This window comes from Pituophis catenifer, unplaced genomic scaffold, assembly GCF_029215685.1.
Source record: "Pituophis catenifer annectens isolate HBS135680 unplaced genomic scaffold, rPitCat1.0.hap2 SCAF_18, whole genome shotgun sequence".
Classification (NCBI taxonomy): domain Eukaryota; kingdom Metazoa; phylum Chordata; class Lepidosauria; order Squamata; family Colubridae; genus Pituophis; species Pituophis catenifer.
Genome location: NW_027256898.1, coordinates 163,351 through 183,882, shown reverse-complemented (window position 1 = coordinate 183,882; position 20,532 = coordinate 163,351). Strand labels below are relative to the sequence as shown.

At 53.0% G+C, this 20,532-nt stretch overlaps 2 protein-coding genes across 2 annotated transcripts in view; both read right to left on the bottom strand.

Annotated features, from left to right (window-relative positions):
• Nucleotides 1-983: 983 nt before the first annotated feature.
• TMEM51 (transmembrane protein 51) lies at nt 984-11,262 on the bottom strand. Its single transcript, XM_070956124.1, has 5 exons — nt 11,218-11,262; nt 10,356-10,609; nt 5,555-5,635; nt 3,918-4,374; nt 984-2,268 (listed from the first exon to the last, which is right to left on the bottom strand). The coding sequence occupies exons 4-5, from the start codon at nt 4,268-4,270 to the stop codon at nt 1,836-1,838; spliced, it is 786 nt and encodes a 261-aa protein (XP_070812225.1). The 5' UTR covers nt 4,271-4,374; nt 5,555-5,635; nt 10,356-10,609; nt 11,218-11,262; the 3' UTR covers nt 984-1,835.
• Nucleotides 11,263-19,053: 7,791 nt separating this feature from the next.
• Nucleotides 19,054-20,532, bottom strand: part of KAZN (kazrin, periplakin interacting protein) — a 39,913-nt gene continuing 38,434 nt past the window's right edge. The window contains exons 7-8 of the mRNA XM_070956088.1: nt 19,821-19,871; nt 19,054-19,667 (exon numbers count right to left, since the gene is read on the bottom strand). Coding sequence (XP_070812189.1) covers nt 19,500-19,667; nt 19,821-19,871 — 219 coding nt within the window. The 3' untranslated portion in view covers nt 19,054-19,499. The remainder of the gene's footprint in view (nt 19,668-19,820; nt 19,872-20,532) is intronic.

Genomic DNA, 20,532 nt, shown 5'->3' with positions numbered 1-20,532 from the left:
ACCTCCGCGCTAACTGGGGGGTCCAGGGTGTCATATGGGGCAACATCATGAAAATCGCCCCCTCCCACCGCAGTGCCCTCTGCGGCCTGGCAGGCCGGGCCCTTTCCTGGGCCCAGAGTCCCGGGTGAGGGGGGGGGCGGTCCCCCTCCGCTCTGCCTCCCTCCCTCGGGTGTCCAGAGCACCCGTCAAAGGCAGCCCCCTCCCCACATCCCGGGTGCGAGGCCGACGGGGCTCTGGACACGCTCAGAGGCACGGAGACAAAACTCACCGGGGGGCCCTCAAGCGAAGCCGGCGCGGTCCCGCTGAGGCGCCGACCCGACTCCCGCCAAGCGGAGCCGTGGCCATGACAACCGGATCCTACGCCACGCCCTTCCGCCGGAAAGAGCGTCTCCACGGCAACCCGTTTTTCGTACCGCGCCGAGCCCGTCCCCATGGAAACCGAGCGCTGGCGACTGTCTGGCACGCGCGCAACTGCCCCGCCTGTACAGGGCAGCGCTTCACCTCCCGGGCGGACTCCGACTCCCAGAATTCCCCAGCCGTCAGGCCTCGACCGTGAATCCTGGGAGTTGAAGTCCGTCCAGTTTAAAGGGTTCAGGTTAAGAAACCCTGCATGAAACCACAGCGGGCGGGTTCCCACGGGGCGAGCGTCACCCACGCTTTTCCCAGCGGTGCCCTGTTCACACAGCATGCCAAGTTCTGCCCTTTGGCACCTTATGACAAGGGATGACTCTCCCTCCCCAAAGGTCTTGGACCCCATTCTTTCCCCAGTCGGGGGTGCTGGATTGGGGTGCCAAGGGTGACCCTTCAGGGGCCCCCCTTGAAACAAAGGCAGCCGTCCCAGGGTACCACTGGGGATGCAAATAACCCTCAGCCCCGCCCCCCCCCCCAATAACAGAGGATATAAACAGCCGCCTGGATTAAAGCAACATCTCGCCCGTTTATTCTCTTTTTAAAAAGGGCTCCCTCCCTCCCTCCCTCCCCCCCTCCTCCTTCCATCTTAAAAAAAGGTTACACCCCTTTGGAAAAAGAAATGTCACATTTCCAGTTCAGCAGCTGCAAAACCCAAGAGGGACCGTCAGAGCCCCCTCCCCAAATGAAGACATCTTTGGGGCCTGCAACAGATCCCAGATCCCGATGGATTTGAGCAGTTAGTTCTCTTTGGCCTTTGCAATGTTTGATTTCAAAGGCACCCGAGTTCCCTTTGTGTCACTGAAAATCCACCTTTGGTGGAAAAGGAGGCCGGGTCTGAAACCCCATTGCTGGAAACTGCTACCCAAAAAAAAAATTAAATTAAAAACTAGCCTGGCAAGCATGCCAAACTGGAGTGCTAGTTTGGAGAGGTGAGCATTACCAAATAGAGATATAAAAATGACATAATTTAGAAAAAATAAACACACACACAGAGACACACTAACCCCAAAAGTCATATTGCTAAAACGGTATCAAAACCTCCCCCCCCTTGAGCTGAGTTTCCAGAGGGGATTTGGCAACCTTCCCAAAGGTTGATGGGAGTCCGATGGGGGGGGTGGCGGTCCCTTGGAGGGGGAAAAATTGGGACATTTCCCAAATCCCGGATGGGCCAGGCTCACGAAGACAAAGACCACGGAGGCAACCTGTGAGAGGCCGGCTCATCCATCTTCTCCTGACCCCGTCCTGTTGGGCAAGCAAGTCCAGGAGAGCTGTGGGGGACCTTGGGGGGTTGTCAGGTGGCCTTCTGGCTTGGCTCCAAAGTTTGCAACTGGACGTGAGACACACACACACACACACAGTCACACACCCCGTTCTCAAGAAGCCACTTCCAGTGCTTCCGGCAAAAGTGTCCCTCGGGAGCAGCTTCAGGGCTCCCCCTCCCGGGGGTCTGGCAGCTTGGGAGGCGTCTCGTCGTACTGCGGAGGTGGGGTGAGTGGCTCGATGGTGACTCGGGTGGGAGGGGTGCCGCCCAGCTGGAGGTTCTTCAGGTGCAGCTTCTCAGACTTGATCCTGCGCACTTTCAAGGGCTTCAGGCGTTTGCTGAGGCGGGAGCTCTGCCGGGCGGGTGGGCGCTCCTCCCTGGGGGCCGCCCCCGTTGCTGTCCCTGCCGCCATGGGGCTGGGCCTGGTGGGGAGGCTTTCATCCAGCCCCGTGAGAGACTCGTAGGAAGGAAGGGAGACGCTGATGCGGGTGCCGTGCTCGGCCTCCAGCCTGGGCTGCTCCGGGTAGAGGCCGTTGACCACCTCCTCATAGCTGGGCACGTAGTAGCGGGAGAGACTGTCGTTGTCGTCTTCTTGGCTGCGGGAGGGAGCACATCGGGAGATGTGAGTGCTCAGGAGGGGCAACCCCCAGATCTCCCTTTCAAATGTCCCCCCCCTTTTTAAATGCACTGAAGGCTGGAACTAATGACCTCAAAAGCCAAGGTTAAACATGGCAACACGCCAGCAATCAGTGGGGAGACTGTTGCCCTTCAATCTCCCTTGCTACATAGTGGCCCGGTGGGGGCTTCTCCCCCCTCCCCCAGTCCCCTCCTGGCCAAGAGCAAGTAACCAAGGGCAATTCCCTTACATGCACACTGCTGCCCTGGTCTCCCTCATCTCTCCAGGTGGTAAAAACAGGACATGCCCACATGTGGATTAAGGCTGTGGGCTTGTTCCCTTCGGCCTGGTGCAGGATGGGAAGATGGTCAGAGGAGTCAGAGGAGTCTGTAATAGGGGCTGAAGGCTCTGCAATGCCTCGAAACTATGGCTTGTTCTAACAGCCATGTTTAAAAGACTGATGATACAGGTATATTCACTGTCTGGACACTCAGACGTTATGAGGCTTGCTGGGTGGGTCATTGAGATTCAGGCTACAGGCCAGGGCCTGATGTGACTCCTCCTTTTAGGACCCAAAGTCTCACCTCCAATGGCCTCTGGAGAAAGCTGCTCAGGTTGTGTGAATATGGCCCCACGTGAAGGCTAGCACAGCTTTCTGAAGGAGCTTGCAAATAATCTTCCACGCCAGTCACAGCAAAGGCTGAACGGAGCCCCATGCTGCATTTATCTGGGTCCCAGAGCTGACCAGGGTCTCCGACAGGAGATCCGGGCGAAGGCTAAGGGAGGCTGTTACACACCGGACGCTAAGCTTTGGCCGCTCACACAGAGGAAATGATGCCTTTGTTAGGCTTTTTTGGACAGGTTGCCCGGCCAGAAGGTGATGCCAATAGGGATTTAGCCTCATTGTTTGTGGCTGAGACGGTTATGTGCACATGCCACAAATTGGGGTTTAAAAGAAACTCCGGGAACAGTGATGCATACCGGCAGTTACTGTATTTTTCGGAGTATAAGACGCACCTTTTCACCCCCAAAAAGAGGGTGAAAATCTGTGTGCGTCTTATACTCCAAATGTAGCCCTGCTCAGCCTCGCAAACGGAGATTTCAGAGGCTGAAAAAAGCCTCTAAAAGAAGTTTCAGAAAAAAAGCCTCTGAAAGGCTTTTATCTAAAATAATATGGCAAGCAACAAAAGAAGAATCAGTAAAGGTTCTAATCAAACTATGCTAACAAATCTGGAGAATGGCACAATAACTAACAGATTGGAAGAGGTTAATCTACATACCAATACCAAAGAAAGGAGATAGAACAGAGTACAGATAGTCCTTCAGAATAAAAGCCTCTGAAAGAAGCTTCAGAAAAAAAGCCTTTTTTTTTCTGAAGCTATTTTGGAGGCTTTCAGAGGCAGAAAAAAAAAAAGGAAAAAAAAGCCAGGTGCAGAGCTCACAACCAAGGAACCTGTTGCTAAAATTCACTTCTGGGAACAGCCGATTGGAGGTATTCTGGGAGGCTGATTCACCCACCAATCAGCTTTTTTCTTATTTTCCTCCCCAAAAACTAAGGTGCGTCTTATACTCCGAAAAATACGGTACTCTTTCAAAAATCTGGGTGGGAAAGCGGCCCGCCCTCCTCACCTGTCCTCTGGGGGAGGCCGCTCGACCGAAGGCTGCGGACGTATCCGGATGATGTCGTCTTCGCGGTGCCTCGGTTTCCTTCTGTCCCGGATGGTCAAACAGATGGAGAAGAGGAGCAGCAGGACGCCGGCCCCGACCAAGACGTAGGCCACCGAGAAGGTCTTGTTCCTGTGCAGGGGCCCTTTGCTGACCTCAGTCTCGTTGTGGTGAGCGCTGGCTGGATGAGGCTTGGCGCTGAGGCCGAAGCCCGGGACCAGGTTCCAGACGGCCATGATGACTCCGAGGATCAGCATCCCCAGCCCAATGGCCATCAGGGCATAGTGGGAGCCACTGCTGGACCTGGACTGGGCCATCCTCAACGGCTCTCAGGGGAGACTCAGTGGCTCCCTTCCTCCTGGGCTGTTGAAGGCTGTTGAAGGCTGGGTTTGCTCAGAAGATCCAAGTGGGAAAAGGGGATCTGGAGAAAGACAAGGGATTGGGGTGTGTCAAATTCAGGTGAAGAATAATCCTGGCAAGACAGGAGGTGCAGAAGGACAGAAATTTAAAATTTGGCCTGTTGTCTTTCTAACATTTGGGGAAATAAAATCATCCGAGCCACTTCTGGGCAGAAGCCCCCCCCCCCCACCTCTTTGGAATGAAAAAAAAATCCTCCAATTTTCCTGGGAATCATTACAATCCCCAACTCTGCTCCTGGGAAGCTTCCTTCCTTTTTTTCAGATTGATTTCATTCGTGCCCTAAGAAATGGCAGCACCTGGACGTCTGGAAAAACACAGGGGTGTTCCTGCTTAGCAGCTGGACAGGAGACCACTGTGAAATCCCACACCCGGGAAAAACAGCCTGGAAACAGGCAAACTATGTGGCTGTGCGTGCATGAAATCACAAGCACTCCACGCAACTGCAGCACCACCTATTCTGCAATCTGGGCCTCTGGATGTCTAGCGTTATGGTTCCCTTTGCTGTGGGAGCTGCAATCCAACACAGCTGGAGAACAATGGCTTGGGATAACCCGAGGAAAGCTACAGCTTTGAAAAACTAACTGATGGAGTAAACTACCAGGACTAACATCCCAAACTTTTTAATATGATTTTTAAATTGCTTTTAAAATAACAGAAAAACTAAAGGAACAAAACACAAAGATACATACAACATATATACTAAAAAAAACCTGTAACAAGTATTTGAAATTAAATACAGAGAGAAATAAATACCAAAACAAAAAAAAAAACCACCTCCAGAGGGATGAGAAATGCATGCCCCCCCCTCCCCGCTTCCTCTCCAGCCCCATGGAAAAACCCTTTTACAAGCATTCAGGCGCATCACCAGGCATTTATTTGGCAAACTCTGTTTTGGATTACTTCTGTTGTGGAATAGCTGCATTGCAGAAATGGTTAAAATAGAACCCCCGACACAATTTTAACAAATCCCAACCAGACATAAAAGCCACACGCTCTAGGAAAGGTTTAGCATGCACTAAAAAAAAAAAAAAAAAAAAAAAATCAGAATAATCACTCAATCCAAGCCCAGAACAAGAGGGAAAAGGATAGGGCAGATTTGACCAAAGGACTAAATGCTTTCCATGGCAGGAACCACCAAACAGGGTCCCCCTCATTTAAAGTTAATCATTGTTAGCACTAACCACTTTCTTCTTCCAAATGAATGCGCCGGAGTTAATTCACTGCAAATGCTCCCAGCTGGAGAAACAGGGAGAGATGCCAGGCTAAAAAAAAAATAAGAAGTTTTCCTCACTCCTGATGATTTCCTGGCTGCATCCAGAGAGTCCTCTGGGCATATCAGTTTGCCCCTGCCTTCTTGCAAGAGAGTTGTTTTCACTGCCGGTGGTCTCCCATCCAGCCTGCTTTCCAGGCCAGCCAGGATTGGCTGGTACTGCTGCCCCTGCTGGGCAAAAGGCCCCTCCCACCTCTGCACCCCATCTGGGATTCTGGCAGTGCCACCGTCCAAGCACAGGCACCCTGCCCAGCTGGCATTCCCCGGTGGCTTCTGAGCTTGAACAAGGCCCAAGTGAGAAGCCCGGTGGATGGGGTGGGGGAGAGCAGGCAGTGTGGCTCCGACTAAGCCAAATTTAGAAGTGGGTTCCTCCCCCATCTCAGTCCCCCCATCAAGGACCATTACACAGCACAGCCGAAGGACGGCTCACCAGCACACCCACACCCACACCCCCAAAGCTGAAGCTCCCAGTTTTCCCTCTGCGCCAGCCGGTTCTCAAGAGACGCAGCCTGCAGCCTTGCCCACAGGAGGAAAGCACCTGGAGGGAGAGCCACCTCCACCAAGAGAGGCCTTCTCGAGAGGTTCGGACCCGGGTGCCACCTGGCTCAACGGGAGCGACTGAGAACGGCCAGCCTCACAGCGAGGCCTTTGACACGATCAAAATTCAAAGGTGGGGTAAGCAATGGGATAACGGCAAACCCCATGGGATTTGCAGAAGTGCCAAAGGAGGATGCAGAAAGGCATTGACACAAAAGGGAGCGCTGGCAGTGCTGTCAGGTGGTTGGCAGGAATTGTTTTAATAAAGGGAAATGAAAAGAAAGGGTGCCCTTTTTCTGTGTCTCTCGGATCGCGTTTCCTTCGCACGGGAATAAAACGAAATATTGCCTCTGCTTGCAAAGTGCCCAAAGCCGCATTGAAGAACTTGGATTCCTGTCAATTATACAATTAGTGTGTGGCAGGAAAATGACGTGGGGAGAAGGAAAGGAAAGCGGGGCCTTCTAAATACAGAATCAACAGCAGAAGGGAAAGAAGAAGAAGAAGAGCAAAGAAGGGTTAGAATAGAGGATGGGAAACTCTGCACGTGTTTGTATGGCCTCCACTTGCCAATCTGGCTTGACCAATTTGACTTTGGAAACTGACCCACCCCTCTCTGAAGTCCCTGTAAGGATCAGTTGCACATTTTCAACATTTTGAGGCAGAAAATTCAGGAAAAATGACCCTCAAAGTAGTTTTAATATAAATTGAACACCCAGCACAGATAAAATTGAGATGAGCACCTCAGAGGAAGGACACAAATGTAATTTGAAAAGAGCAACCTCTGTTCCCCGGAGAACTGCAATAGTGGAGCAGGTATTTGCACACTCCCCATTGGTGCGCCATCTGTGAAGGGAGTGTTGGCATTTACTTGCACCACCAAAGGTTGTGTGCCTGCAAAGGAAGGATCCAGTACGATCCCTGTACTTGAGAACAAAATCCTTTAAACTCAACACCAGATTTGCCGTTTAACACCAGCTGAACTTCACCGACGCCATTTGTGGGTGGGGAAAAAACCCCTGGCTCTACTTTGTTAAAAGTTCTTGTCTTACAAACCAGACTGAAAAGAGGCTTCTACAAAAATGCCGCTGGGATTTTTCCACCAGCAAAGCCCCTCCTGGAAGGCCTGACGCTTTCGGTCTCCTGGCACATGGAAACCACTCCTGGTTGTTTGCAGCCTCATCAGGGTGGACGCCTGCCCGAAAAGGCCAGAGGCACAGAGCTTGGCAGGCACAGACTTTGTCCGGCTAACTGCAGATCAGATTTCCTACCTGTTCCCTATATACGGCTGAAAAGGAAAGGCAGGCGAGCAGGGGCGGCTTTTGACTGCCGAGTTTCTGAGATCCCTCCTACGGCAAGCTTGGCTTTCACACAGACCCCCAAACCAGCTGGAAGACAAAGCCCAGAACACGGGCATCGCCCTATGCCCAGGAGTGGCCCAGTGGCCAAGATGCCCACAAAGGACACAAGAGCAACAATGTGTCCATCTTGCCCAAAAAGGGAACTATAGACATCCTGATCAGGCCCCTACCGAAGCTGAGAACCAGCCAGACCCCAATGAGGAAATGATAAATCTTTGCCAAGTTGTATCCAAATAGACTTACTCCGAGATATTGCAATGAAGGAACCTCAGTCTGACGAACTGTTTACCTGACTAATAGTTAACTAACTACCCGCTGCCCAATTCCCTTTGATGGAAATTATTTGCAGTGAATGAAAAAAGGATGAACTGTGGGAAAATCCTGTTTTTCCCAGTCCCTCTTCTCTCTCCATCCGTCTCCAGCCTGTTTGCAGCCCAGACTCTCCAAGGCTTCAAAGCAATGGAAGCAGGATCCGGGAAGGCTTAAGAGCACAAGGGATGCTCAAGCTGAGGCCATTTGGGGAAGAAAGCCACCTTCCTGGGAAATTTAAGGCAGTGACGACAGCTCCTGCAAGCCAAACCTTCATGTGGACTCTGAATTGCCTTTTCCCTTTCCGATCTTGGACTGCGTAAGGCCTCCCATGAAATCGGCTCATAGTTACTTGGAGGAGAAATTCCCCAGGTCTCTTTGCTGGGGAGAAAATTATTTTGCCATAATATTGGCTGAAACGTTCTCCCTGCCCCTTTAGATGTGTCGGGGCTTCCCTTGCTAACATTTTGTTCTGACACAGAAGAAACTGCTTTCTGTGAGCATAAACTGTTCCCTGCCAAGGTTGTTCCAGGGGGCAAAGAATGTGTGGACACAGATATTATCTCGGTCTGCAAGATAAGCCACAGTTATATATTCCAAAGCTGTTTGGCCAAACGTTGCAGTCCCTGCGTTAAAGAGGGACTGACTTTTAAACGACTGCCCATTATAAAAAAAAGAGTAAAAAAATAAGACAGTCACATATGGAAAAAATAAAGCAAGAAAACGGGAGGGTAGGAAAATCAATATCAAATTATTTTTCTTGGCTTTATCACTTGGAAGAAAGATTCTAGCGTGGAGAGACAATTTCAGTCCTTTCAATTTCTCTGTGGTTTTCCTGTTTCGTTTTTAAAGTTCGGAAAGAATCTGACTACAGACAAATTCTCGTGGAGAAAATCTACCTACGAGGCCAATAGAAATCAAAAAAGGACTTGATAGCACATAATCAATCAATCAATCACCTATTTTGAGTCCATCTAGTGAAATCAATAGGATGAGTTACACTGACTTTGATGGACTGCAATCTGAACCAGGCAGGACCCATTAAACCTTCTCGTCTACTCTGTATTTCTTCTCTGCTTGAGATTCAGAGCCTGTCTTGTAATTCCTCAGTGTTTACAGACACACACACACACACACCCTACTTTCAAATTCTGGGCTTTGTAGTCCCAGTCGGTAAGTAATGAGGCTGTCTCCCTCCACTTTTTCAAAAGGCCATCAGTTACTGCCCTGCAGTGTCTCATCACCAAGGGTTTCCTCACCTTATCCTGACAATACTGTACCCTGTCATTATCATAATTATTATTTTGTAAATGCTGTATCCCTATCAAAGCTGCCACACAACCCTCATTAACTCTCCCTGCTGCACAGAAATTAAAATGAGAAAAGGGGGTAAAATTATCCAGGGTTGTTGAATTCATTTTCACTTATTCGGGGGTGGGGGAAAGAGAGAGATTAAAACAGTACAAGAAGGGGAGGAAAGGGAAGGGAGGGAGGGAGGGAGGGAGATAGATTTTGGCGATAAAGGAAACCCTACTCATATACAGGGTGCTGCAGAGAGATCAGCCATGGAAGATATATTGCTTAAAATACATAATTGTAGATAATTAGAATTTAACACTCGGCAAAATGGACAAATTTACAAATGTGAAGGCCCCAAGGTAAAAAGCCAGAAAAACATCACTTTCTTCTGGTTTACATGTACTTAATCATCGTGGGCTATTCCCTAAACCACAGGCAATGATGGCAGGGGCAAAATTCATACAAGTTGTCCTATTAACAGACTCCTAGGACACCCCAAGCTACAATGCGGCTGATTTGAATTTAAGGACTTGCACCAAACCACCTGTGACCCATTCAATAAACCATGCTTAAACAAGTTATTTCTTAGATTGCCACCTAAACCAGACCTGCAAGGTCAGGTGATTTTTTTTTTTTTTTTGGCTCAAAGTCCGAGTTATTATCCTTTTGGGCCCAGAAAAGAACACTTCCCTGCATCCAACTGAAACACGCAGCAGGTCTTACTTGCTTGAGTCGGCTACGTTTTGCAGTTTGAGGCCAGGTTTAGTGACGGTTCAAAGCCGCAATGGCACTGGAAGAAATCACTCAGGACTGTTTTCCACACTTAGGGCCCTTGCAGCATCCCTGTGGTCACCTGATCAAACGTTGGATGCTTGCCAACTGGTTCATATTTATGGCGGTTGTAGTGTCCGGGGGTTGTGTGATCCGCTCTTGCGACCTTCAGACAAGTCAATGGGAGAGCCAGATTTACTTAACAACCGTGGGACTACCTTAACAACTGCAACCATCCACTTGACGACTGTGGCAAGGTAAAATGGGGCAAAACTCACTTAACAAATGTCTCCCTTAACAACATGGATTTTGGCCTCCACGGGGGGGGGGGGCTTCCTGTGCAGGCCAGGCTCCCAACTGCTTCCCTTTCTAAGCCCAAAGCGGAGCTCAGCCTCCCTCCGGCGCTGCGAAGGGAGCGGCTGAAGATCCGGCACCTACCTTCCCGCCGGGACTCCTGCAGCCCTTCCCAGGCCGGCCACGGAGCGCATCCCAGGCGAAACGCCGCTCGCAGTGAGGGATCGCGGGGGGAAGGAGGCCCTGGAAGGCTTCCCGACTTCCCTTTTTCTTGTCTTTCGGACTTCCTTCCCGTCAAAAGTTCAGCAGCTGCGACAACGTCAATCTTTTCTTTCTTCCTGGCGGAAGGGGAGCCCGGAGCTGCAGCCGCCGCCGCCGGAGTCGGGTTAAAGTCTAACCTGGCGAGCGGGAGAGGCAAACCGGTTGGTCCGCTCCAGGCGGCTCTCCGCCCTTCAAAGGCAAACGCCCCGGGGCAGCTACGCCGGCCTTCCCGGGGCGATCCGGAGGGGCTCTCCCAGGCAGCGCGGGGCCCGCTCGCCCCCCGACCCCGCTCCGGACCCCGTCCCGGCCGCGTTCGGAGGGGCTGGAGCCGTAGGAGGAAGCCGGGGCTGAGGAGGGGGGCGGGAGAGGGGGAAGCCCCCCCTCCTCCGTGGGAAAACCGCCTCCGCCAAACTCGCCCTGGGGGGGAGGGGCGCCAGGCGGCCGAAGCGAAGGCGGAGAGGAATAATCGGGCCCCGCAGACGCCCCACTCCTCGCCCGCCCCCGCCTCGAGGGGCCGCCTGGGAGGAGCGGGGCGAGGCGAGGCGATCGGCATCCCGAGGGCTCGGGCTCGGGCTCCCCCTGCCCGGCCGGCTCCAGTGCGCCCTCGCCACCCCCCACCCCCCCCGAGAAGGGCCAAAGTCCGCCTGGCCCGCCCGAGGTCTCCCTGGCCGAGGCGGGAGAGGCGCCTCACCTGCCTGCCCGACTGCGTGGTGGGGTCGGGCCGAGGGGGCGCCGGCTGGCTCACCTCCGCGCTGCGCTCTCCTCGGGCGGCGCATAGTTTAGCCTCTCCCGCCGCCGCCGCCGCCGATTTCTGGCTCCGTCTCTGGCTGAGGCTGCGCCGCCGCCCCCGGCCCTCCCCGCGCCCGGTGGGCCGCTCCTCCAGGCCCCGCCCCGGCCGAGGCTTCCCTGAGGGCGGAAGCGAGCCTCCCCGGGCAGGAGGGCTCTACCTGCTCGCTCGGAAAAAGGCGGCGGAGGCTCCGTCTCGGGCCTGAGGGAGAAAATGGCGGCGGGAGGGGCCGCTCGCTTGGCCCCCCCCCTCCTTCCCTTTTGGGGAAGGGGCGCCTTGCCCGCCGGCCCCTCCCGCCCTTTTCCTCAGGCGTGGGGGACTTCTGGGAATCCGCCCGAGCTCCCCGGATCGGGGAGTGTGTGTCAAGCGAGGGTCCTCCGTCGCGGGGCAGCTGGGGGGGGGGGTCTCCCGTGGCCCTAAAGCCGCCGCTTCTCCCGAGGCCGCCTGGCTGGGAAAGGGCGGACGACGCCCTCTTGGCGCAGACCTCAGCCCGGCCCCTCCAGATCCCCTCGTTGTGGCCGGTCCGGGTCGACTACCCGAAGGACCGAAGCGCTGGGCGGGGGCGCTTTTCGGGCTGCCGACCGGCCCCGATTCCTCAGACAAAGCCCGCCCGTATCCTCGGGGACTTTTGGGCCCGGAGGGTGGGGGTGGTTCATGCAGCGGCTGCCCACCAGTGCTGAGCCTTAGGGCTGAATCTGCTGGAACCATGATTTTATTCGCCGTCTTCGAGGGAGGGGTTTGCGCAATACAGAAAGCCAAATAAACCGCTTGGTTTTTGTGCAATTTCTGTGTGGGATGACAGGGGAGACCTTCGTATGAAACGGAGATTTTTTTTTTCCCCTTGGTGCGCGTGCTCAAAAAAACATTTCTTTTCTAAAACGTGCTTTATTTATTAAGCTAACGGTCCAGGAGTCTCCCACAAACTTCTGCCTACCTGGACATGGGGAGGGGGAGTCGGGTGGGGTGGGGGGCTGCTGTATGGCATGCCAGGCTGTGTGGCTGAACTCCTCCGAGGGCCCCGGGAGCCACTTGGGCTGCTTTCTTCCTCTGGATGCTCAGCTGGGCCTCTCCCAACTGAACTGAAACACAAGCTCAACACACACACAGAACACACAGAACACTGTGTACAAAACCCAAACAAAAGAGCTCTGCTCTTATTTGGCTCTCAACAGCCTTGTTCTCCTCTTTTGGAGGTACGGAAGAAAACCAGGGGGATGGAGGGCATCCTTCCCCAGCCCCTTCGGAGCAGTCGCTGCTTTCCTAGCTTCACCTTTTCTTCACCTCCTTTTGTGGCGGAGATCTCCTGACACTTTTATTCAGCCAGGCTGGCCTCCTCTTTTTCTGCCTTCATCTTTTCCTGCCAGGCTCCTTTTGTAAGAGCTCGCTCTCCTCTTCGGCTCCTTTTCCGATTCTCTTCACTGTTGCTCCACGTTTATGCTGGTCTGTGGCCCTGAAATCTTGAGAGTTCGCAGCTTTTAGAATTGGAGGGGTACAGAGTTCATCTAGTCTGACCCCCAACTCCATTTTCTTTTAAGGAAGCTTGCTCCTGTTACTGGAGACCCCGACTCTGTGTCCTGAGCTGAGAGACGGAACTCTGGTTTTAGCTGCCTTCTGGGGCATTTATTTACGCCTTCACTTATTTAACATGTTTATATGACTGCCAATTTCACGGACGTTGCTGCTGACCTGTGCACAGGTAGTCCTTGACTTGACCTCTTAGTGAAGTTTCAATAGAACGACTTGCGGGGAATGCGTGACTCAGATTTGAAGTTTCAATCGTCACCCCCCCCCCCACAGTCCTGTAACTGCATGTTGTGCGCTCAGCAACTGGATCACAATTACGGCTATTTGCACTGTCCTGCGGTTAAGTGAGCCCAATCTACATTGGTTTTGGCCAAACCGAAAGGCATTTTCCTTCCGGTTTTCAGTAAAACCAGCCCATAGCGCCATCTCATGGCTTTGCCTTTAACTCTGGCATTTTCTTTCCGTCTGCCACAGGTTACGTCTGTATGGGCAGGCTCTGCTATGGTCATAACTGGAGGACTACCTGTATCCATAAAGAGATGAGTGCAAAACTATCACTACCTAAAACCGTTAATTAAAACTTCAAAACTATAAAAGCAAAACTAAACCAGAGGGAGGTGTGTCGATGATGACGGAGCCCCCTGCGCGTGGCTAGCACAACCCGGTCTCAAAGCTCCTTCAAAGGCTGGGGAGGGCAGGGGCACCCCAGGGCGAAACTTTGGTCAGGGAAGGAAAGGGCTGCGGCCGGCCTTTCTCCCAAGCCGTGTGGATCCCTGACCAAGGCAGGCAGTCAGCTCCTGGTTCCTTGCTTGCACTAACTCCCATCTACCAAGGTTTCCTTGACTACAGGCTGGGATGTGGCACTGGCACACCTATTAAACCGGTCTCTGTGTGCAAACACAGGAGCCACCATATCCCCCACCTGAGCCATCTGCTCAGTGCCATCAGCCCCACTCCACTCCCCGAGGCAAAGGTGGAGCCCCCCCCATCATTTCTCGCTTCCAGAAGAGAGTTTTTAGGGTGGGCACCTGAGGCAGCGTCTGCTGGAGGGAACGGGCCCTTTTTGGTGCCCCCCAGGCGATGGGGCTTCAGCTCAGCTTGCTCTAACATTGTGCCAAATCTGCTTTAACAGCTTCTCTATTTTCTTACCCTGCAAAAAAATTTCTGTTAAAAGAGAAGATGCCCAGCAACTTAAGATGCTTTTTATATTTTTTTCCCAGCTTCTCAGAATTTTTGAGCTAGGATTGGAAACAATATATTATTATTTTCACCCTTTATTACATAGCACTCAAGGCAATGTACATATGCCCATCTTCTCCCTGACAACAACCCTGGGAGGAGGGCCGGGCTGAGGGAGGGAGCGGCCCTAACTTTTCTTGCAGCTTTTCTGGCCTGCTCTTTGGCTCAATACTTCTTCAAGCCACTAGATGTCGCCACTAGATGCTCCAAATGTCTATGCAGATCCCAAAGGTGCTTTTTCAAAAAGCAATGAAATGTCCTTGAAGACGTTTTGCTTCTCATTCAAGAAGCCTCTTCAGCTCTAAAGAACTGAACCAAACTGAAGAAGCTTCTCGGATGAGAAGCAAAACGTCTTCAACAAAGACGTAGGCATTTATGTAATACTGACAGAGACTCATTAGTGAGGGGTTTACAGGACTGTCGGATCAGCAGCTGCAGAGAATCTGCCCTCTGAGAAACCCAGGGGGCGGATGGGGTTGGGGGTCAGGAGCAGAGGTGAAGGTCCACAGCCCCCTTCCCTGGGGGTTCCTCTCCAGCCGCCGTTGTTCAGATTGCTGCTTCTGTGCGGAAGCCTCTCTTGAGCGAGAGACTCCCCACCTCGACCGAGCACTCTGCATTCCCCTGCAGGGGTAGGTGGGCAACTATCCCCAAACTCCCCTCTGCTCCCACCAAAGGCCAGACCCAGGATCCCCCACAAAACACGAAAAGCCATTTCCTTCCTGCCTTTAGCTGATGGGTCTTCCTTGGCTCCAACATTTGAGCAAACAGCGGTCATCAAAACGTATAGCAAAGCATACTTTAAAATAAGCTTTATTTAGTTGTGTATTCTTTTTTTTTATATTTTTATATTTGCATCCATGCCTTGAAGGAATTGTTTCTCCCCTGACACACGAGTAAGGGGGAGGGGAGGAAGGAGACAACGTTAAATCTAATGTTACCCATAATTCGTAAGCTATTTGTTTTAAAATGGTAGTTCTTTTAAATAAATCACCTTCTTAGTTTTGTTTCCTTTATTTTAAAATAATTATTTCCTAGTTTAGAAAGAAAGAAAGAAAGAAAGAAAGAAAGAAAGAAAGAAAGAAAGAAAGAAAGAAAGAAAGAAAGAAAGATGGAAAACTGAAAGAATGACTTAGAAATGCATTCCTGGAGCTTTAGGTGCCTCCAATTTTATTTCCAATTAAAAGGGGGGGGGGGGGTATAGGGATAGGAGGAGGGGGAGGGGGAAGGGAGCAAGCGGCCCAGCCCTTTGGTGCAAGTGCTCCCTGGAAGGGACCCCTGGGCAGTGCAGGGAGGGGCGAATCCTGCCCACCCCCTTAAATGGTTGAGGTCTCCCTTGGGGGATGCTTAACCTTAACCTTGCCCTATCAGGTGTTGCAACCTACCTGGGCCAGGCTTCCTCTCACCTCAGGGTGCCAATCATCGGATTTATACGGCCCACACGGGACCCCCTCCTTTTCCAAACAGCCTGTCCGGAGGTCTACCAGATCTGCAAAGGAAGCCTTGAAGGGCCAGAAAAAGCACAGCCAAGGTCTGTCTTCCAAAAATGATGCAGCAGCTGTGCAGAAAAGGAGAAGAAGGGGGGGGGAGCATGGCCAAAAGAAAACTGGGGGGGGGGAGAGAAGGCAGGGGGCTGAAATTGGCCCCTGCTGGTTTGCTTATTTAACAGCAAGCTGGAATTGCTGAACAGCCACTGAGCCTGGGAAGCAAAGTCATGGTGGAAAGAACAGAATGGAAATTCCTTTTCATGAAAGGGTGTGTGTGTGTGTGTTGCTTCCTAATCTAATTTCAAAGGTGGGGGGAGGGAAACACCACCAGTAGATCCAAGCCCTTTTCCTGAAACCGGCTCCAGACAGAAAAACCCAGGCAGGTGAGGGTTGTGGCCCACCTGCTCAGCTCGAAGGAGTTGAAGCGAAGGCGCCACTGAGGCAGGAATTAAGCTCACCCCACGACTCCCAGGATGAAAGTTGATGTCACATCATGGGATCCGGGTTCAAGAGGCCTTTGCACCCATTTCTTCCAGTTTGAACTCCTTTTCAGCTCAAACAAGGAGACAGAATCCAACAGGCCACCAAGGTGGCCCTCCCATCAATCCAGTCGATGCTTCTCTCCAGAATGAGGGGGCCCCATCTCCCCCATGGAGGAGAGCAAAAGGGTTAGGGTTAGGGTTAGGCCTGGCCAGGTTGGACCTTTGACCTTTCTCACAGCCACGGCAGGGTTTTGGCAGCACCCACCCGCCGGAGGAAAGGGAAGACTCTTCCTCTTCTAAGAGCTGATGCTGACCAAGAGCCTCTCCGTCACTTTTGGGAAAGGGGCCGGGCAGAGGCAAGCCCCCGAATCTTCCTTAAGGCTCGTAAAGAAGATGCCCATCATTTTAAAAAACAGCAAACACGGTGCCACCGAATCTGGCTGTTGCCGGTGGCACAGGCTGGCTCTGAAGCCCAGCTTGCAAGAAACAGCAAAGCTTGTGTGTGTGTGTGTGTGTGTGTCTGCCTGCTCAGAGCCGCAACCTGCCTTCCGTGCTGGGACTTTGAAACGAGGGCAGGACCGGATCCTCCCCCAGACATCCAGTCCCGTGGCAGGTGATCTCTCCTTAGCCTGGACAATGGGCAAGTTAAAGGGACTGAGGGGTCGATGGCGGGGTGGTCTTGGGCCAGGCTAGAGGTGAGAGACGGAGGGGAGCCAAGGCCAGGGGATCCCGCAACCCCTACTTCGCCCAGGCCAGTGCCTGCCTCCCTGCCAGGGCTGGCCTTTGGAGTTTGCTAAAGCTGCACTGCCCCCCCCCCCCCCGTGGCAGCATCAACAGCTCCCTCCGTCTCTCAAAGGGGAGGGGGGGGTTGCTTAGCAAATCCGGAGGCACCTTTTTCACAGGGTTGGGGGAGAGGGAGATGGGAGGTGAGGGGGGGGGGAAGAGGGAAATACGATCAAATCGGAATTGTTCTCCTGGCACAGAAGCCACCCTACGATTTGCTCTCTGGAGCCATCATGTGCACAACAAAGCAAAAAAACAAAAACAAAAAAACACCAAACTAACCCCCCCCCCCACCCATTCACAAAATCCCCACCCGATGTGGAAAAATATAAATTCCAATATTTATGTAATAATTTAGTTAGAATACATCTTCTGTATTGTGCAAATAAATTAAAATTAAACAATGGGGAAGGAAGGAAAATGAACAAAAAAGAAGGATTAAGGAATTAAAATGAGTATGCATCAAAAAAAACGAGAAAGAAAGAGAGAGAGAGAGAGAGAGAAAGAGAGAGAGAGAGACCAGGAAGAGAAGGAGCCACAGCAGCCACCCCACATTTTGGCCTGAAGGGGTTCAGCCACTTTCCAGGGGCAAATGTTTGTGGCCACCCTGTGTGTGTGTGTGTGTTTGCCCAGCACTGGGAGAGTTGTGTCCTTGCACACCTTTGATCCCTTCTTCCTTTTCCAAACACCTGCCTGAAAAGGCTCCTCTAGTTTCACATTCTTCCTGCATTGAGCTGGGCAAGTAAAGCCTGTTTTTCTGTCCCCTCCTGGGGGCCTTTAAAACAGCCTAATCTCTCCTCTTTCATAAAGCCTTTAATTTCTTCAGCTTCCTCCTTCTTACGCCCTGCTATCATCGCACGCCCTAAAGGGGTACAGCAGGATGCGGTGGAAGTGATGGGAGATGCTGTTGTGTACTGTATGTGTGTGTGTGTGTGAACCTGTGTGTCTGCTGGCCTTCAGTGTCCCATCCACATGTGGGATTTTTGCCCCTTCCCTGTCCAAAAAAGCCACGGAGGTTTCCCTGGGATTTTCTGGATGGGAAGCTGCCATGCCTGCTCCAAAGGACGTGCAGAGCCCCAGCACCCCCCTCCCCCAAGCTGGCTCTGAATGGGTGCAGGAGCCCCCCCCCATTTTCCCCCCCCCAGACGCTTCTCTTCTCTCCCCCTCCTGAGAAAAAGCCCCGGGTTTGCCACGAGCCAAAGGATTAGAAAATACATTCAGACTTTCAAAGGAAGATGGACCCTCTGGATCGCTCTCTTCACATACACACACACACACACATACGCACACAGAGGGAATTTGGCACTGAGGCCCCGCAAAGCAGCCTGGCCCAAATGGGAACTTCCTGCCCCGCCTCGTCCCACCCACCCACCCACCCACATCAGTTCAGGCTCTGTGTTGACCCCAGGAGCTTCACCTCCTTTACTAACAGAATAACAGAGTTGGAAGGGACCTTGGAGGTCATCTAGTCCAACCCTCCTGGTTGAGCAGGGGACCCTAAGCCATTTCAGACAAAAATGATTGTCCAATCTCTTCTTAAAAGCGTCCAAATTCTGGAGGGAAGCCATTCCATTGATTAATCGTTCTGTCATGAAATCTCTCCTTAGTTCTAGGTTGCCCTCTTCCCAGGTGTGCGCAAGAGCTGCACCTGGACTGGCATAAGGGGCAGTTTGTGTGGCACAGAGAGCCCAAAAGTGGACGCCAAGAGTCCGACCAGCTCTGCCCTCCGGCCACAAAGAAAGCCCCAAGAGCTCTTTTTCCCCAAAAGCCTGAAATAGGGAAAGGAACATCAGAATGATGGAAAATAGGAGCCAGGGAGGGGGTGGAAAATGGGAATGTGTTCAGAGGGACTTTGGGGGGAGAATGAAAGGTAGCCCTCCAGGAGGCTGGCAGCCCCAGCATCGCCAGGCAGCTCCACGGATGCCTCATGGCCCCCTCAACGGGGAAAGGAAAGGTGGGAAGGACACAGCTCTCCCTAGACGGCGGGTGCAAACCACGCTTGGCGGCTCTTCCCTCTCGGGCACTGCCAAGGGGGCACCGGAGGCGAGAGAGCTGGATGGATGGCCCCAGAGCCATGGGGGTGGGGGGTGGGCTGCTGTCCTCCAGATGCTGAAGATGCCAGAGACTCCCTGGGCAAAGGGGTCTTTTCTCAACCAGAGCTTGTGTGGAATTTGGGAGGCTGCCAAAAGTGCCCCGTCCCATCCCCTGCCCCCCCCCAGCAAACCCATGAAACACCGGCTGCCCCCCCTCCCCTCCCCCCCCCCCGAAGTGAAGGGAGGCTTCTGGGGGATGGGGGTGGGCAGGAGACATTTAGAAAGCACAAAGTGCACCATGGTGGTGGCGGCTATTTACAAATGCGCATCAGTCCTTCAAGTTTTTCAAGTTTTGTAGAAAGAAAAGTGGGGAGGGAGGGCAAGAAAGGACAGAGAATAGAAAACAAAAACTGGTGGGGGAGGAGGAGGAGGAGGAGGAGGAGGAGGAGGAGGAAGAACAAAATCAACCAAACACTCCCAGCAGGACCAGGGAGGGCTACACAACACGGGCAGCATCGCTCAACAGACGACAGTTAAGGGGTTCGTACACAGGAGTGTGGGGGAGGGGGGCTATGTACAGGGGTCACAGGAGGGCCACGCGGGAGCAGCCGGGTTCGGGGCCTTGGCGCAACTGGAGGCTCACCCCCCCGACACACACTCACACGCGCACCGGGAGCGGGAGGGGGGGCGACCCGTCACCAGTCCGCATCTTCCTCTATGTAGTAGTCGGGGGCCGCTCCGTCGAAGACGCCGGGGTCCAAGGACTTGCGCTGCTTCCCTCGGGCGAAGACCCGCGAGATGGAGCCGAAACCCATCTTCTCCTTCTTCTTCTTCCGCTTCTGGTCCTCCAGGTCCTCTAGAGACTGTGCCGGAGAGCGGGGGGTGGGGGAGAGGAGCAGAGCGGATGCTGGGTTCATGCACCTGCCCCTCCCCCCTGTTCAACACCCCATCTTCAGCCACCCAGAGCAGCCTTGCTCAAGCCCATCCCCCCCCTTGGTGAGGAGCCCAGAACCTACCTGGACAATTGGGTTGTGCAGATTTTTCTGTACCGGTCCAGGACTATCTCCCTGCCAGGAAGAAGTGGCACGTCAGCTGGCATTTTGGTACAACATATGGCATCACACACACACACACACACACACACACGGGTGATGTTGCATGCAGGCCATGCGCAGCACCAGGAGAGTGGCTCCCGCATGCACACGTTCAGGCTCCTGTGCCCCCCTACAGACCCTCCACTGGATTTTAGGGAAGAGGCAGCTGAAGAGGGGTAAACCCCCGATGCTCTCCTCGTCTTATGACCGGTCACCGCAAAAGAGGCTGTAAAATCTGGTTGGTCATGTGATGATCTGCTTTACAACCAAATTAAGACTTGGCTCTGTCACGGCCTTAAGTCAAGGACTACCTGTACAGCTGGCAGCCTCCCATCCATTTTCCTTTGATCTTAGCTCATCTCTCTTTCCTCCTTCAGTGAATGAGATCCGGGAGTTTTGCTCACAATGGAAGCGAGGAAGGATCTGAAGCATCATCTTCTCTTCCGTGGCAAACCAGCGAGAGGAGGGACAGCCGGAGGAAGGGCACAGCGCCCCTCCGCCTGGGTGGACTGCCAAGGGGTGCAGGATTTGGGCTTCACTGTCCCTGGCACACCACTCAGCCAGGAACTGAGTGGAACCTGCACGCAGGATGGAAATCCCCCCTCCCTCCCTCCCTCCCTTTGTGGAGTCAGAA